This window comes from Euprymna scolopes, chromosome 21 (assembly GCF_053919585.1).
Source record: "Euprymna scolopes isolate OS-2025 chromosome 21, ASM5391958v1, whole genome shotgun sequence".
NCBI lineage: Eukaryota > Metazoa > Mollusca > Cephalopoda > Sepiida > Sepiolidae > Euprymna > Euprymna scolopes.
In genome coordinates this window covers 84,639,541-84,659,465 of record NC_136502.1, presented here as the reverse complement: position 1 = coordinate 84,659,465, position 19,925 = coordinate 84,639,541, and the positions used below count along the sequence as shown (strand labels likewise).

The 19,925-nt window shown below is 35.5% G+C and overlaps 1 protein-coding gene across 1 annotated transcript in view; it reads right to left on the bottom strand.

The window, feature by feature from the left end:
- Nucleotides 1-19,208: 19,208 nt before the first annotated feature.
- The window catches only part of LOC145242525 (protocadherin-19-like), a 291,299-nt gene continuing 290,582 nt past the window's right edge, over nt 19,209-19,925 (bottom strand). The window contains exon 4 of the mRNA XM_080105597.1: nt 19,209-19,925. This exon is cut by the window's right edge and continues 19 nt beyond it. Within this exon, the coding sequence (XP_079961723.1) occupies nt 19,688-19,925 (238 nt within the window). The 3' untranslated portion in view covers nt 19,209-19,687.

Sequence of the window (19,925 nt, the reverse complement as noted above, 5' to 3'; positions counted from 1 at the left end):
TAACTAGCCATCCTAGGTTTAACGCTATCTAAGTTTACCCGAACCCGGACTAACCTATGGTCCGAATAAACTATGTTATGAAAACTTGGACAGTCTAAAAGCCCTAAGTCGACTCTCTTAACTAAGAACCGATCGATGTAACTCGAAAGTTGCACCGGATCGGAGCCGCGTCTACCTGTCCAAGTCCAAACTACATCCCCGGGCTTTTCGTTTCGAAATTTATCGACAAGATCAAACTTGTCAATAAAGTCTCGAAACGCCTTAACATCCTGGTTCTGGTTAGTAGCCCTTGAAGTATTACCCCCGCGATCTAAATCGGGATCCAGGACCGCGTTCCAGTCTCCCGCTAAAACTATCCGCCGAGACGAATTCATGAAGGGCTCAATCCCCCGAAAAAAGGAAACCCTCTCGCCATGGCTATTGGGAGCATAAACCCCAATAAATCGAAATGCCACATCCTTTACGGTAACATCCAGCACGTGCACTCTTCCCTCTGGATCAGCATAGACTGGGTCACACGAAGCATCAAGAGTGCGTCTAACTAGCCAGGAAACACCCCTCGAGTGGGAATCAAAATGTGCTGAATAGAGCTGAAAGTCTCTAAGCAGCACACCCTGATAATCACTGGGAATGAAGTGCGTTTCCTGTACACAGCATATATCCACCCCGAGGCGTTGAAGGTCGCGTGCAACTCGAAGTTTACGAGAGGCGTCCCTCAACCCTCGGACATTCAAAGTAGCTAACCTTAAAGCCATTGTGATCTATCTAGGGTTGGGTATCCTTAACAAACATGGACGGTGCCAAGACACCGACAGCTGTCCCCAATGATCCTGAGGTCATCTCATTAGTGATGGCCCCATCAGGGGACAGACCACCGATGTCTAGAGGAAATGTTAACTTAATCGCTCTATAAAGTGATGGGTGGATTTTTATGGGGACCCGTCCAACACATAGTTTCTCCATTTTAAATATGTCGGAGTCGCTAAAAAAAGGCTGCTGGAGGAATGATATTAAAAGCAGAGTTTGCTTCCTCCAGCATAGTCCAAACTCCTTTGGCCTCTTCACGACTTCTGACCACAGTTAAAAGTCTTTTGGCATTAGGGAAATTTTCTGGGTTTGTAATGTCCAGTTTGCTTATCTGCTTCACCGCGTAGAGGTTTCGGTAGTCTTTTCTAACGTGATTTTTGGATATGGTCTCTATATTAGCCGTGATCTTACACACGTCTTTGCCCTGAAAAAAAGGGGGTCTTTTCTTTTTCTGGTCCTTTTCCACGGAGTGACTTCTTTGTCTTTTCTTTTCAGAAGTAGAAGGGCGAGGTGATGGAGGAGGGGGCATGTCAATTTTCATAGGGGAAGCGGGAGGGGAGTTTTGGGGTGTATTGTTTGGGGAGCAGAATGGAGACGGTTTAGGGGACGGTTTAGGGGTCTTTTTGGATGGGGAGCCTAGGGTTGTCCACTTTGGGTCTCTTTTTGGTACGTTTGCGGGAGAGAGGGGTGGCGCTTTACGGGGTGATCTTTTATCTTTTGGAGGAGGGGGGGCAGGCTTTTCGGGGAAGAGAGATTCGGGGAAATCTAATATTTTTTCTTTTTCTTTTTCTTTTTTCTTCTCGCTTTGCTTGCGCTTTTCATCAAGCGAGTCCTTTATTTTTAGCAGGGCCTTAAACTTGTTGCCCCCCGGGTCTTTACTGGTCCTAATGTCTAATATCTGCTCTTTGGTCAGTTTATCCGCGTACGTTTTACGAGGCGATTTTGAAAACGGTACCAGCGTCCATTCTCTCTTTTTAGGCGATTCCATCTCAGAGTTGAATTTTTTTTCGAATTCTTCTGTTGTGATTTCTTTAATCACTTCAATTTTTTTGCTTGTAGTTGGCGTTCTAGCCTCAGGTTCGAGGTGCCCAACAATCACCTCTTTAGGGTTTGTTGTGTTTGTCACATTGGTTTTGGTCTTTTTCGGACAAGTGTAGGTTAAGTGACCTACTTCACTACAAATCCAGCAGGTCGGTCTCCTCCCTGTGACCACAATGGGGAGTTTTTCAGCTCCCGCTTCCAGGAAGTAGGGTATTTCGAGGAAAGCTTCTTTATTTAAAAGGATGTCGAAGGACCAGACTCCGTTGTACTGGTCCACCTCTATACCAGTAATATCACCGAATTTCAGGAGGTAGGCAGCTAGATATTCACCTGGGACCGCTCCTGGCACTTCGAAAATGGAAACAGTCGTTCTCCTCCGTCCTAGGTACTCCATTCTTAAAATGTATTCTTGTGTAATGATTTCTTTTTTAGTTAGTGCGACGCATTCTTCTTCTGTTTTAAACAGGGCGGCCCAGGTATTGTAGCCTCTGCATTTCGTTACACGATCCGCACGCATTCCTGCCGTTGCTAGTAATTTAGTTACAGTTTCCTTTGTTGACCTGATCAATTTTTTGGTCTTGCGATCTACCACAAAAAGTGAGATCGTTTTCTTGGCAAATTCCTGTAGCCGTGGTGCTTCTAACGTAACTCCTGTCTCTGTAACATATTGCAAACATTTCCTTGCTTCCGTTAAAAGGTTGTTAACGTCTATTTTAACTTTGGGTGGTTTTGCCCACCCATTCTTTTGTTCGCCACTTTTGTCCTCTTCCGACGGCACATTGCTGGCGGACGCCATGGCCGACGGGTTAGAGAGGGGAAAAAAAAATTTAAAAAAAATAAGGTAAAAGTCCCGTTCAAAAATAACAGCAGGAAAATAACAACTTTAACAAATAAAACAAATTTAACACGGCAATAACAATAATAATAATAATATGTAAAACAATCGCAGGAAAAATAACAAACCAACGTGACGATAAAGACTCCGGGAGCTCTGGTGTTTAATGCACACCCGAGATCAAAAGGTCTATGGTTTATATAATGGATAGAACAGTCCATTTGGAGGGTGATTCCCCCACGACAATCACCCAATAGGTTTAAAAAGAATACATCCATTACAGCACCCAATAGATTTAAAAAGAACACATCTATTACAGCACCCGATTTAGGTTTAAAAAGAATACGTCCATTACAGCACTCAATAGGTTTTAAAAGAATACATCCATTACAGCACCCGACTTATACCATCGGCATAAACAACTACATACCCTCCAAGATATTCTAACAGAAGCCAAACATCCAATCATGATACACCTCCGAATGTTCTGTCACCACGGCTCGTAGAAACCACTACTACAATTGCTTTAAATAAAATTAAAGATGTTTGGAATATAAAGTTGCTTTTAGGACTGCTAACAATCATTGCAAAATGATTATAAAAAACACAGGAGAATCATATGCTTAGTCTATCAAGTCCAAAATAGAACAACAGAGGCTTGACTCCTATGTGTTTTGGTGTATAACGAACAGGATCTTAAACAGATGAATTTCCTTTATCCCGACCATCATTAATGGGTCTGAGGTGATTTTGTCAGCATCTGACTTTGACAAGAACTCAACCCTATGCAATTAGAACCATTTACCGTCCGAATTTCATAAAAAAAGAAAATGAAAATCATCTGAGTGACATTCACATATCTGTTTGAGATATCACCACATTCATCAAAAACTTTGATGCTAACAAAGCAACTGGTCCTAACAATATTCCATTCACAGTACTCAAAAAGCTGCAATTGGAACTAGCACCCTTTTTTGCAAAGCTGTTCAATCGATCCCTAAAGAAGAAATGTTTCCCAACAACTTGGAAAACCTCATTAATTTGCTCAGTATTTTAAAATACTTTAGACTGGTTTTCTGCATCTTAGTACAGACTAATTAGCCTTCTGCACATCATGAGTAAGATACTTGAATCCATGCTAAGTAGAGAAATTATCAACGACCTCAGCAAAAACAACCTCCTCTGTGACATTGACTATGGTTTCTCTCCTGTGAGCTCTACATCTGATGCATTGACTGTAATTTCACATAAGATCAGTGAATCTATCGATGAAAGTTCCTTATCTGGAGCAATAGCTTTTGGCATAGCAAAGGCATTTGATAGGGTTTGGCATAATGGTCTCCTTTACAAGAATATCTGTGGAATATCTGAAAATGTCTTCAATATGATCGAATCTTTCCTCATCGATAGGTTTATACAAGTAGCCGCCGATTCGCGAAAGTCTAAAGCTCAAAGTATCAATGCTAGTGTGTCAAGAATCCATCCTGGGTCCAACTCTCTTCTTATCTTCATCAATGATTCCTCAATCACATTCTAAGTTCATTTGTGGACATATATGCAGACAATACTACCATTTATGACAATACTTCAAAGACCAGCAACAACCAAGATCTTTCTGTCTCTTTCTCCTCCGACCTTGAGCATGTGGCGTAATAGGGTAAAAGGTGGCTGGTTAATTTTAAACCACCAACATTCTGATCTTCACTTAGCCACAATTGATATGAATGACTCATCTGAAACACGCACACTGCTTCAACAAGCTTCTGGAACTGACCTTCACTCCTGACCTAAAATAGAAGACTCACACTAAATGTGTTGCTAAGGTTACTGGAAACATGCTTGCATCATTCTACCACTCCAGAAGGTATCTCACTACTAATGCAATTCTCTACCTGTATAAGAGCCAAATGCATCCTAAAATAAAGTACTGTTGTTACGTCTCGAGAGGAGCTGATTGGAGCACCCTATTCTGCCTTGACAGATTTCAAAACCAGCTTTGAAACCTAGTAGGCGATGGCTTTTTCTCCTCCCTGCAAGCTCTTCCCCACAGCAGAGATATAAATTGACGCAAATTCCATGAACAAAGCTTCTTCTCCAGAACTGTCCGCCTGTGGAACTCCCAGCCGACTACAACATGCCTGTCTTCGAGTCCAATGTAAACAAGTTCTTACTGCCCCACCCCTTTAAATAATCAGATCCTACGCAATTGCCACCAAAAAGGATCACTAAGCTGTTGTCTCAGTGGCCACCTTACACTCATTAACCTTTATCCTCGAGTGGCTTCCAGTGGTGATTCCCTTGTAAAAAAATCATGCATGTGTCTGGATAATATTTGAATTAAAAAACAAAAAAAAGCAAAGTGCGTCCCGATGGATACGTAAAGAAGATCTTCAGCGATAAATTTACTAAAAATTCAGATGATTCCATTGTTATTAGCTATTGTTATATGCTCTACTCTTCATCAATAATTGTCGTTATATTGTGTTTAATCTGTTAAAATATGTAAATGAAAAAAGAAAAAAAAAACGAAGATAGAGTACTTGTGTAAATTTAGTTTATCTAGAAAAGAACAGAAAATCTAAAAACTAAAAAAATTCTGAATGCCAAAGAAAAAAACGCATTTCCTTACACACACACACACACACACACACACACACACACACACACACACACACACACACACGAAAAAATTAAATGCAAAAGACGTGCTTAATAATTATTGTGGTTTTTATTTTATTGGAAGAATTTTGTAAAAGTATGCAGATAAAAAAAAAACGTGCCAAAAACCAAAACAGAAACACAAATATGAAACCCTGAAAATGGAAGTAAGAACAAACAATTTCTGGTGGTGTTTGTTGCTTGTCATATTTTCTAAATTGGACAACAGCCACCAGGTGTACTTGTAGTACATTTTTCTCATCAGATGTGGGTTAGAAGCTATATATGTAGGTTAGAGGCTACAGATGTTGAGGCGTGGGGAAAGGCGTAGTGGAGACGTGTGTAGGTTTGAGTAATCTTCTCATGTTTCTTTCTTTTAATGCTACAAAATATGCAAAAATATATACTTCAATACATACATACATACATGCATACATACATACATACATACATACATACATACATACATATTAGCAGCCCTGTGTTGCCCGATTGTAATATCAAATATGATATTTTAATCTTGCAAATTACTTCTTTATTATTATAGAGATAATTCGTGATCGACTATTATATTGAAGATCTAATCTAAAATATATATATAAACTGAAGCCATCTCGTATCTCGAATTTCTTGTAACTCGGGTAGCTCGTATGTTGGGGGTCTACTCAATATATATATATATATACATATATATATATACATATATATATATACATATATATATATATATGTATATATATACATATATATATACATATATATATATGTATATATATACATATATATATACATATATATATATATACATATATATATATATATATATATTAACTTGTCATCCTTTTTTAAAAGATAGAATTGTCCGATCGTCAAAAACAAGATTCAAGCAAGGTCCACAGAGTATTATAATTATATGGATATTGGAATTTTTTCATTTTGGATTTCTCCTTACTTTTTCCACTGGATTTACTCAATTCTAAATCAGAAATGCATATAGAGATTGAGCAACTCTTGCTTTGTAAAAGTATGTAGATAAAAACGACATAAGCATAAGAGCATCATTGAGATTAATCTATGTAGTAATTTACTCATTACATTACAATTAATTTAAAATCACACCTAATTCTAGGCTGCCAGCGTCCTTCATGCATGTGTGGCTTTCCTCCAAGGACCGAGGCTAATTCGTTAAAATGTTGACAGCATACATGTTTTATATTAATTCAAAAAATGTTCTTAGAAGAATAAGATATTTCTTTAACCAAATCAAAATCCACCAAACATGATCCATCTTCTGCTGGATTGATTGTCTCAACTGCGACTTTCTCCGTTATTCATGTTTGACTTCATGTCCGACGGCTTCATCTGCTTTCAGTTTTCATGATTTAGCAAACGCGATCTTTTGACCCCTTTGTGACCCCATCTTTAAAACCTCTTCTTTTTTTACCAACATATATCTCAGCAATAGATAGTCATCCTCTGATTGAAACACGAATTGAAATTCAAATATTTGCATTATAATTCTAGTCAAAGAGCACTTACCTGCTTTAGTAGCTTCCCATTGTCCCTTTATTGATTGTTGACTCCACTCCCTTGCAAGGAAAAGAAACGAAGCAAGAAAGAAGAAAAATCTCACAGTGTAAGGACAAAACAAACCACAGAGTAAGGACGGTAGTAATCTTAACAAGTCACTCGGTATCCAATCTTCCTGTGATAGTAACGCCCCCTCCTCCAGGGTTAAGAAGTAGAGGAGAAAGAGAAAAAATAGTATGACAAAAAAGGGAAAATAGTTTTATCGGTAGAACAATAGATAGAAAGTTATTCACAAAAGAACACAAACGCTCAGATAGGATGGTTAATCAAGTTGTGGCAATAGCGGAAACAAAAATTGTGCTATATATTGGTATTTTTGAGTTAGTTTTAGGAGTAGCCGTGAGGTTTGACCGTTAGGAACAATTTGCAGGCAGTCTTGGGTTTGCGACAGTTGACAACAGTTTGCCAGTTGGGCACAGGGGAAAGCAGATCGGTGCTTGGACCAGATTAAGAGAGCTGTAGGAGATCGAGATGAGTTGACTTCAACTGATGAACTCAGCCTTAATAGAATGTTGACCTTTGCGTGTATAAGGTCGATGGTGTCACGCACACACCTAGAGTGCAACTGATCTTAGAGAATGTGTCAGAGTTTGTATTTTTTCTGTCCGATTTTATTTTAATTTTATACTTGTAAACCTATGCGCGCCCCTGCGACAGCCATCAATACAGGCAGAAGAGATAAAGAAAGAGAAGAAATCAATGGCACACAATGTTGGGGGACGGCGATGTTTTCAAACGAGTCGGCTAGCACTAAAGAACCGCTGCGACGACCAATAAACAAGAAATGTAATTCTGTTTTTTTTTTCTGACAAGCATAAAATGAAATAGAGCAAGCCAACAGGTAACCTTGTAAAAAAATTATTTTCAGAATTAAATAATTTAATGAAGTCAATAATCAGTGTGTTCATGTTCATCCGTTCATCCCAAGTTAATTGTGTAGCAGAAAGGGGAAATAATGTTTGAATCAATTGTAAACAGCTGCTGGCGTTGTAAGTAATAAGCTCAGTAGTCATGTCAATTTGTAAGAGTAGTCGTAGTAGTGATGTAACAGCAGAAGTCTATCTTTCTCTTCTTTCTTTTTATTTGGTGTTAAACGCCATCATATTCTTCTTTTTAATAAGAACGGTTGTTAAAGCAGTATCTGGTCCAGCTATCAAACTTAAGAAAGAAATGGCATGGAAAGCTGTGAGCAAGATGAAGAAAGATAAGATTGGAAGATCATCAGGCGTTGTTGCAGAAATGTTGAAGGCTGCGGGTGAAACAGGTATTGAGATGATCACAGGCTAGACAAATCAAATCACAAACGAATAAAATAGGTAATGGTGCATAAAAAGAGACACTACCTTTCAAACATACCGGAAGTTGGCACCCGCATTTCTCAGTTTAGGTATGGAAGCAAAGAATCGATACAATTTTCAAATATATTTTATGTTTTTTTTTTCACCCCCTTATAATAAAAATATATAAACTTTTTTAGTAATTATTTTTATTTTTATTTTTTAATCGCATATGTACATATATATACATATATATACATTTATATATATATGTATATATACATATATATAAATGTATATATATACCTATATATATATATAAATGTATATATATACATATATATACCTATATATAGAAATGTATATATACATATATATACATATATAAATGCATATATATGCATATATATGCATATATATATAGATGGTGTTTATTTGCTCCCCCACTGAGCAAATTAGGCACAAGGCCGTTTTTAATGTGAGGTAAAAACCAGCTCCCCTTAAAGTAGGCAAAAAGGGGGCACTCTGGTTACCAAAAATAATAATTGTCCCAGTATAGAGGGTTTCCCCTCCATTGACTGGTACAAATTATCTTAAGTGCAGCATCTGCCGGAACAGATACTACACTGTGATCCCAGCCCGAACGCCAAGAACAACAGTATGCATATATATATAGATGTATATACACATATATATATATATATATATATACATGCATTTATATATATACATATATATACATATATGCATATATATACATATATATAAATGTATATATGCATATATATATATATATATATACATACATATATATATATATAAATGTATATATACATATATATATATAAATATATACATATATATAAACATATATATATGCATATCTATATACATATATATATACATATTGCTTTCACTACAGCTTACGGGAGCCCTCTCCACCCCAACACACACATACATACACACAAACACACACGGTGCTAGTTGGCCATTGACACCGAAATAGGGTTCATTCGCATACATACATATATATATGTACATATATATAGAGAGAAAGATAGATAGATAGATAGATAGATAGATAGATAGATAGATATATAGATATATATATATACATATATATACATATATATATATATGAACAAATGATTAATAAAACATGTTAAAAGACATCTTGAAAAAGAGTTAAAAACATATTTAATTTTAAAAAGGGAGCACAAGATAAGTGGATAGTCCTTAATCCGCGGAGTTTCGAATAAATACTCTCCTTCTCATCAGAGGGCAGGAATTAGCAAAATGCAGGATCGGATTTTGCATGTAAATGTATTTAATGAAACTACAAGTAAGTGACAGATCTTACTTGGTTAAAAAAAGGGTGAGGTAAGAGGAATAGGAGGAAAAAGAAAAATGATAAAAAGATTTCACATGAATGGATAGTCCGGTGAAGGACTTGGATATTTTACCCTTTTTTAAAATTTTGCAGGCATAAAGCAAAGATCTTTCTCGTGTGGACACAAAAAATTATTTGCAGGAATTCTAAAAGACCAAATATTTTTATGGAGCAATTCCGGTTTCTGATTCGTTGTTAGCAGAACGTGGCTCCATTTGATTAGTTCCTATCGCCAGTGTCTATAAATAGAAATTTTCAATTTTCTTTAATCATACTTTCTAATAATATAAAAAAAAATATTGCAACAGAAGAAATACCATGGAAAGAAGAATCCGTATCTTGCATCCATGGATGTGGAGAAAAGCTTTTAAGTTAAATTTTCTTGAAAAGTTTTATTTTTTAAACAAAGTTTAAGATATTCGTTGAGTTCGTATTTTCAAACAGGCCCTTGACGTTAGTCAAATTGTAAGTGGTTTCGTGGTACTATGGTTGCACGTCTGCATCCAGATCAGATAGTTATATGCTCGAATCACGTTGGATTCTGTTAAATTTTCTTTTGTTTGAATGATTTGTTTTCCCTGTCTTCATTTTCTTTTTAGGTTATTTGGCTTGACATGGCGGTGAGTGAAATGCTATTTCTGCTGACATTCATATCAGAAGATTCCATATTCGGAATTCTTCCAGTAATCCAATAATTAGTTGGCTTTATTGTTGGAGGGGAGAGGTTCATACATATCTCTGGTATACATGCGTAACTTTTGGTAAATAAACGTCCACTGATATTGCGTCTGTCTCTAGATCAGAAGGTTGCATGTTCGAATCACGTTGGGGGTCAATAAAATTTTCTTTTGTTTTGTTGGAGATTGTGACAGTCCATCAGTATATGTTTAACTGCATATGGTTCTTGACAAGGGATACACATTGCAGAATCTTATGACATGGATTATGGTTTAATTAGCCGCATAAAATATTCCAACTCCAATGATCTCCAGCTAACGCGATCCACGTAACTCACATGTAGATCTTGTCAGCTGAGCAGATGCTTCCGGTAAACTTGTCTATGATCTAGCTTTGTCATATTTTGACAGGTCTTTATCAACATTCTTCATAAACATCTTGTTTATCTCTCCAGCTAGATAGATAGATCGAGATGGATAGATGCAGAAATAGACAGATAACTAGATCGATAGATATATCGATAATACATATATAGATAAATAGATAGATTGACAGACAGATCAATAACTAACGAATACTTTCTTGCGTTCGACCTAACATAATCAGCAGTGTCAAAATATGAGGAGGGTATTTCTGAAAAACATAAAAGGATTTAATTCAATTTTGAAACATTTTAAACTCATAATGAAAACCAACAAACGACTCATTTATTCAATTTCTCCACAATCGACTATTTATTTGTTCAAAAACAGGCACATACAATTATAGAATGCGTATATATTTACATCAATATATATGACTTATAATTTTATATATATTCTTCATTTGTTGTACACGCATGTTGATTATTAGGCACATGAAACCAAAGGATTCAGGTTCAAATCCCAGTTCAGGTAGATACTTTTGAAATTGTTCTTTTTCTTTTCTTTTAAACCTTCCTTTTTTTAAAGCTTTCGACCAGTAATAAAAGTTAAAATTTAGATTAAATATTATTTACATGATTTCTAATATTTATAGAAATGATCCAAACTACGTTTCATCCAAAATGTTTGAATTCATTATAATATTAGGGCCTTTCATAACATAAAAAGCGTTATTTCCATACATACTTGCATTCTTGTATTGCACAAATCATTTTAAAATTAAATAATTAAAAAAAAACATTTAGTTGTATTTTTACAAAAATGTATTAATCCAAAAGTTCCCCTTTTCTCTTCCCCAACATTTTCATATTATATTCCAATAAAACATTTTCTCACAGTGAAAATAACCTTTAAAAATCATAATGAAGAGTTGGTTGCAAAATTATCTCCCTTAGATTTATATCGAAGATATCTCCCTTGAACTTATTCTGGTCATTGGAGAATGCACTCTTCTACGTAAGAATGTAAAATCTCCTTCCACACAGAGGCAAAAATTAGAATTAGATCTTCTCTTTCTGGTTTGTCCTTCAAAACATATGTACGTTTCATAAGATCTTTTGAGGTGCATACTTTCCTAAATCTTAGCAAGCTTAGTATCTCAATTACATCTTCTAGTAGCAGTTGCAGAGACTCCCAGACACATACTACATAGAATAAGTAACATTTACTTTAATTAAAACACAATTTTCTATCCCGTTGTATTTGGAGCAGTAATGTATTTCTTCTTTCGTATTAATGTTTATTGTTCTTTTCGTTTGTGCATTACATGTACGACATTACATATTTCTGTAACCCCTTTTTGTGTTTGTCTTTGTATTTCTTCTTTCGTATTAATGTCTGCTGTTCTTTTCGTTTATGCATTCTGTAACCCCTTTCTATTTTTGTCTTGTTTATCTGCGAATAAACGTATACGTGCATAAATCCAATTGTTATTCTAACTGTTACCCTTCTCGCTTTCTTATGGCATCCATGTATTAGCCACAACGACACAACACAAAATGGCGACTTCGTGTGTGGGAAGAAAGATTCTGACCTTGTGGCTATAAAAATGTAAAACCTAGAATATGAAATATTCATAGCTTTTCAGAGGGTTTAACAAAACACTTGAATATGGAAGCTATGAATTATGAGCAACATATAGGTTCAGTTTCAGAATTTTTTTTTTAGATGCGGATTGATAATTTGTATTATTGAGATTATTTAAACATGTGGTGCGATGGAAAAGGGCGTTAGGTACAATGCTTCACATGACACTCTTCTGGAGGTTGGTTCGGTTTGATTCTTTTGTTTTATGGCATATCAAACCTTTTGGGGTTATTTAATGTCGAATCCAGTTATTTTGGAAACAGTCTTTATGCTTCAAGCTTTTTGTATCTTCACATATTGAATTGTAGAGTTTGGTTTGGTTGTTTTACGGCATATCAACTCTTTTGGGTGTTTTTAATGCCGAATTCAGTTATTTGGGAATTAGTATTTATGTTGCGTCCGTTTATTTTGTAGAAGGGTTTTATCTTCCATCACTAGTTTGTTGTTTTGTTTTTGTTATTTTATAGTGGATTTTATCGGTTTTCTTCCCTGCCCTGCAAAACATGAATGAGTTTTGCAATGGGAGAAGGAAAAGGATTACAGTATTAATGTTTGGTACATTTTAAGTTAGGAAACCAGTCAGGAAGTAGGGGAGATAGAAAGAGGAAGGGGAAATGGGAAGAAGGAAAAGGTGGGTTGTTTTTTTTGGGGGGGGGGGATTTGCAGAACATAATTAACTTCCGCAAAAAGAAATAGAAAAGCAAAAAAAACATTAATGTTCGTTTCAGGAAGCCAATATCTTCAGACAGCTTGATCTGGTAGAACCAGTTTGGAGGTTGGAGGTTCTATCCTCCCTATAGACGATAAATACTAAGAATAAAATAAAAAATTAATTAAGACTTCTAACTGGTCCTTATTTACTTGCCTCCCTACAAGGGAAGATTTAGACGTAAGGTCAGATTTTAATGTGGAGAAAATACAGTTTCCCAAAAAGAGGATACTCTGAATTTGGAAAAAAAAAAATTGTCTCAGTCTAGAAGAATTTCTCCTTCCTAACAGGCCATGACTGATGGAATGAAGCATTTATTCCCATGGATTTAATAATGAGTTCAGTTCAAAATTCCATAGAGATTCCGGAGTTTGGCAAAAGTAAGTTATAGATGGACACATCATGATTTTGACGGACATGACGGCTACAAATCGCTACACCGATGTTTAGATGTAACTATAATTTTAGTTTCTGGATAAGTCCATTATTCCTAAAATGGGTAGATCAGCTCACCCCATAACAAATAGAAAGATGATCAAGATTTTAAAGAAGTTGTTTGTCTAACTACATAGAGAATTTTAAGCAGATGTTGAACAAATTTTGATCAAGATATTTTTGAAGAATATTGGAGGTTACATGAGTTGAAACATTGTGAAAATAACATCCAAGATGAGAATAGTAGCCTGAATAATGAAATGATGAATACAGACTACACAACAGCAGGATTAGATGCAAAGGTGAGATTAACACGAGGTGTGGCCACTATCAAATGCCATGAGTATCCATAGCTTTGCAGCATTCACTAATGACTAATGATTAAATTGATGAGCTCTCAACTCAATCAGGAAAAGGAGTGAAAAAATACAATTTTGATTCTCAACCATTTCTAAGAACGTAGCGCTGATTTTAGTCACGTCAATCGTTAATTTCTTATTTGGTCTCTGGTCAGACGACATGAAACAGCAATTATTCATTAATCTATTAATTATTCATTATCTATTGTTAACAAAAAATGTCATCCGAAGTTATTACTTTAATGCCGAAACGACGCAAAGTGAATTGACGTAACATTTTCCACGGACCAACACACGTTGTGTGCAGTTTCAGTTACAAAGGAGACCAAGACAAAGAATAGGAAACAACTCCAACTCGCTTGTTCTTTGTAGCAACAACATGTATTTCCTCATTCTCTCTGCGGTACAGGAGTGACGTCACCCATGTGATCTAGAGCTTTCTCCACCTTTCTCACGAGATCTCGAACGTGATCTCGTCTCTCACGAGATCTCAAACGTTATCTTGTCTCTCACGAAATTGTTCTCTTTCTCTTATTTATAGTCCTTTTTTCCACCACCAGTGACGTCTCTTTGCATGCATTTACATCCATGCATCTGCGCTATGTTACTTTTTTTTTTTTTTTTTTTTTTTTTACAAAGGCATCACCACATTATCAAGGCCCAGAGGCCACTCAAGGATAAGGGTTAAAGAGTGTACAGTAGAAGTTGGTCAATATAGTAATAATTAGTAATGAAAATTTGGTAAATTTAATAACTTATATGGAACGGCTCATCAAGAACTTATTTACTTTAGACTTGAACAAAACCATATTGTAGTCAGCCGGAAAGCAGGAAAACGGAAGACAATTCCACAGGCGTGCAGTTCTAAGAAAGAAGCTTTAGTTTCTGGATATTACTTAATAATAATATTCAATTACTTAAATAAATAATTAATAAATAATTACTTAAATAATTACTTAATAATAAATATTTGAAACCGGCGATATAGGAGGCAGTAATAGGTCCTTTGACTGAGTGAGGGCTATCTTCTCCAACTTCTTCTTCAAGAGGAAGTCTTGCAGTGAGTCTCTTACAAAGAGGAAACAAAGATTATTATTCAGTCCAGCACTTTCCATAGAAATAACAATAGAGTAGAGAGTGACTAGTAATGTTTCTTCTGTGATAAAAGTTTTGTAGTAAAGAAAAGAGATTATCATCCCACCACTAGATTTCATAGTTGATTTCGTACTTTGCCCAGATAGGAAAGAGTATAACCCTGCACTACAGCCATCCCTATGAACAAATTTATTTTGCAAAGTTGCAATCGGCAGGAAGGCAGTCCTTCAACAATGCATTCCACCGATGGAAAGCCCTTGCAAAAAAAAGTGTTGTCTATGGAAATTCCACCTGAGCTAGGTGCATAAATGATTAAATGAAAATCGTTTTTTCATTGTGATACAAAAACAAATTCTTGTAGTGAGTCTCTTACAAAGAGGAACCAAAGATTGGAGCTCAGTCGAACACTTTCCATAGAAATAACGATGGAGTAGAGAGTGACTAGTAATGTTTCTTCTGTGATAAAGAGGTTGTGGGGAGAAAAAGAGAGTATCATCCATCCACTACATTTCATAGTTGGTTTTGTACTTTACCAAGATAGGAAAGAGTGCCCCCTCCAGATGTAGCAGCAGTATTCCATCTTTAGGCACATTACATCATTGCATACGATATGACCTTGCACTAAAGTCATCGCTATGAACAAATTTATTCTGCAAAGGTTTATCATAGATTCCATTAAAATCTAAAAAAATTTCTTCGCACTATTATAGAAAATAAATGAAGTGGATATATTCAGCTATTATATAATTCCTCTAATTTCAATTTCAAAACAATTCTTAACATTCCTGGTAATAAATGTAAATGTATTACTTCACCATTTATTTTCGTTTGATTGATATGAAATTTTTACATTTTTCAACCCATTTCCCATTATAGCTAGCATTTGTTATTGAACTGGCAGACTAAGATTCAATAATGTAATAAATTAAAAAAAATGTTAATTTATCAAGTATACTTCTAGTTGGTAGTGACGGGGCGATTCCAATATTTTCCACCGATTCCGATACAATTATCGATGCCATATTAAATCTCCAATTCCAATTCCGATTCTTTATAAATCTCTAAATATTTAACTATAGAATTGTTACTTTTTTCCCGATTACCGCAAAAAACATGTCAAATGAGCATATAGTTTCACAAATGTAAAAACAAGTCAAATGAGCATATAGTTTCACAAATGTAAAAACAAACTATAAATTTTTAGTTTTACTATTACAATTACTACCAATAGTGGAAGATTTTGTTTTAAACAAAATCAAATTTAAAAAAAAAAAAAGAATTAAAAGAATCAGTTTTGGCATCGGAAAATAATTACAAATTTTCCTATTCCGATACCGATACCCTCAAAAGCTCCAATTTTTCCAATTCCTGATTCCAATTTCGATTAATCGTCCCAACACTAGTAATTAGTAAAAAAAAAAAAAAAAAGTGCAGACGTATATAAAATATCATGCTTCTATATGCACACGAGCATATGAAAATTGTTTTCATTTTTCACATTTCTCTTGTTAAATCCTTTAAAAAAAAAAAAAAAAAAATATCTATAACACTGCACATGACCAAGCCATGTGCGAGATGACGTCAGGACAAGGCAAAAAAGAGAATGATTATAAAAAGAACATGTGTGCAGACCGAGGAACACGATTACATTAGAGATCACGATCATGTAAGAGACGTGGGTCACATCACAACTATAACGAGAAGTCAAGCATGGCGAGAGAAGGAGGAATAAAGGTCTCTCCTTAAAGCCTGAAACAACAAGTTGAATTTCTTTACTTTTCCTTGTTCTTGCCTCATTTGTGATGGAGTAGTCAACGTGTTGGGTCCCGAGTTAACACATGTGTAAAAGTGTGTAACAGTACATATATATCACCGTAATTTTAAACAAATTTTCTGTAATCCAACCATATTTAATAAAAAAAAAAGTTAAGCTTTAACTTGCTCTTCACTTCAACAGTTATTGCCGTTCAATGATATCTGGGGACACTTTGTTGATCGCCTCATGAGTAGCATATACTGACTGACCAAAAAGTTACTGAAAGGTTTGGAACTTGAATAGACTGCAATAATTAAATTGTGCAAGAATTAAATGAAAACATCAGGAACAAAATAAGGGAGTTAAATTGCAATCCAGAGATTCTGCAATCTGTCATGAATAATGTTTTGGAAAGAGCACAAATATGCGAAGCTGAAAATGGGCAACATTTAAAAGACATTATTTTTCATAAATAAAGATTGTTTGAATTTTGCATTTTTGGTTCCCCGACAAAAAGCGGGTGAACCTGTAAATTCACCCTTGTCTGTTCATCTGTTTGTCTGTCCGCACTTTTCTCAATATCTATGCCTTGGAATTTAACAAAATTTTTGCACAAACATTAAACATGATATGAGTAAAAAAAAGTAACAGAACGAATTTTCCGGAAAAACTTAGGTTGCCTCCCTAGGGGTGCCTTTTGGGTTAAAATGGCTAAAATTGACACTTTTGTGCTTATTAAAAAAAAATGATGCCTTGGATCTTTATAAAACTTTCTGAAAAGTTGTAACTAACTGATTTCTATATAATTTTGTTTGTCTATACTTCGCGATAACTCTTGGGTGTGCTCCAGGTGTTCTTTTAGGGCTAACAAAAACACTCCAATTTTAGGACTATTTTACTACAGGGTGACCCCAAAAAAAACAGAGGGCATTCAATTGTTTTCTGAGCATTTTACAGTCAATGGAGAAAAAAAGGCCAAAGACCCTAGTGTTTTGATGTGATGTTTTGAATATAATAAACTAGTTATGACCAAAGTTTCATTTCATTCGGACAAAACACTAAGAAACGGGACCTAATTAAAGTCTGGGCCCGTTTTTTGGAGAGGGGGATCACCCTGCATATTTGTACAAAATTTTCTGTGTATGTCTATTTAGCAGTTTTGAATGGTGCTGAACTCCAATTTAAATAGGTTAAGGTCTTGGTGAATTTTGGGGCTAAATGTGGGGGTGGGGGTGGGAAGCAAATGATGAACTTAGTAATTTCTTTTTTTTTTGCATGGTGCAGAACTCAAATTTACATATGGTAAGGCCTAAAACTGCACCGTTTGTTCATTTTCACCAGGATTTGACGGGGTGCTGAACTCAGTCAATTTTTTTTGTGCCTCGTTCACTGTGCACTCACGGTGGACCATGCATGCTTCACTTTTTTTTTGTTTTTTGGGGTTTTTTTTTAATTTCCCAATGTCTTAGTTAGATTGCCTTAAAAGTACAGAAAGATATGATCAAAAATAAAGAATCTATTTAAGTTCCAAACCCTTTAGTGACTTTTTGGACACCCTGTATATTTAATGTAATAATTCATTAAATATAAAAGAAGTGCTGGTTCATACCTTTCCCGGGGATGTTAGACCAAAATTGAAAGTAACAGATCTGGAAGAACATAAAATCAATACTTGGTGATTTTATGTTCCGCATTTCATGACCATCAGCAGCCCAACTTATTTGAGAGGATTTCTCCAAGATGGTGTATGACGACCCTAAAAACTTGCCATTCAACGAATCGTTAATAAAATTCACAATTCTTTTTGCAATCAAATCATATTTAGTAAAAATAAATTTCAATCTATGTTTGACTTGTCAACCAAGTTTCAATCATAAACCTCCATCAGTCTTTATTTTAACATTGTTAAAAAATATGTAGAGACACTGGTAATCGTCTCATTAGTAGGGCTAGGACAACAGAATATTTTTATCGTTGTTTTGACTCTCGAGTATATATCCGACACAGTACGACACAGTTAATCAACCGAGAACCACATCACTGCATATAAAATCATATAAGATATCAACAGATACACACTCGAGAGTCAAAACAATGAAAAGAATATGCTGTTGTCCTAGCCCTACTCAATAGCAATCACATGTGTGTCGAAATGAGCTTCATATTTACCGGATAGGACCCCTCAGATTTTAATTTGTGAAATGATCGCAAAGATAGTTTCTATCAAAACAATCTCCAGACTATTCCTGAACTGAAGAGGGCCATCAGAGGCCAAATCCGTCGTTTGCAATGTAGAGTTGCACTAAACGGCAATAAAAAACGTATGTTGGATATTCATAATTGAAACTTGATGGGCAAGTCAAACATAGACTGAAGTTTATATGTACCAAATATGGTTGGACTGCAGAAAGGCTTGCAAATTTAATCAATAATTCTACTTAGTTTCGGTAATCCTGTATTAGATAATTCATTTACAATATTTTCTTTTGTGTAATAATAACTCCTGCATATAGGCTAATAAAAACACTTTTATTGAAAATTAAAAAAGAAAACATGAAAATTAAAATATAAACAGCTATCACTAGGGCTGTGATAACAGCATATTCTTTTCATTCTTCTGACTCTCTAGTATATATCCGACACAGTTAGACACAGTTAATCAACCGAGATCAACATCAGTCTACATAAAAACATATAAGATATTAAAGGATATATACTCAAGAGTTAAAACAATGAAAAGAATATGCTGTTGTCACCGCCCTAGTTACCACCTATTAAGCAATTTTTAATTTCTTTATTCCTTATAGATTTTTTTTTAATTGAATAAAATTTCTGAAAACGTGCACTCCTGTATAATACGTCCCCACCTCCTGCCTAATTTTGATTTGCGTTCATAATGTTGTGTATTATACACAAGAAATTACGGTAATCACTCAAAATGCTGGAATTAAAATGTGACGTCCGTGGAGAGTGAACCAGGTGGCACCACCAATATCATCTGACAAGTTGAAATGCTCCAAAGAACCTGTCAATAACGGTCAGTTATGGTCAGTGCTTCTTCTGCGGCTGCGTGGTGTTCGTAGCCGCTGAAGTTGGAGGATGAGAACTTCCGCCGCTGCTGTCCGTCTCACCTGACCTCAGGTCGATCCACTGCGTACAGTCGGGGATGTGGCCGATATTAGAGGTTTTGAGCCAGCGTGAAATGGCACTGCGCTCCCGAGGGCGGGGGAATCTTTTATGTGTTGGCTTCTTGTGTTTGCCTGAAGACGAGGAACACGGTTCACAA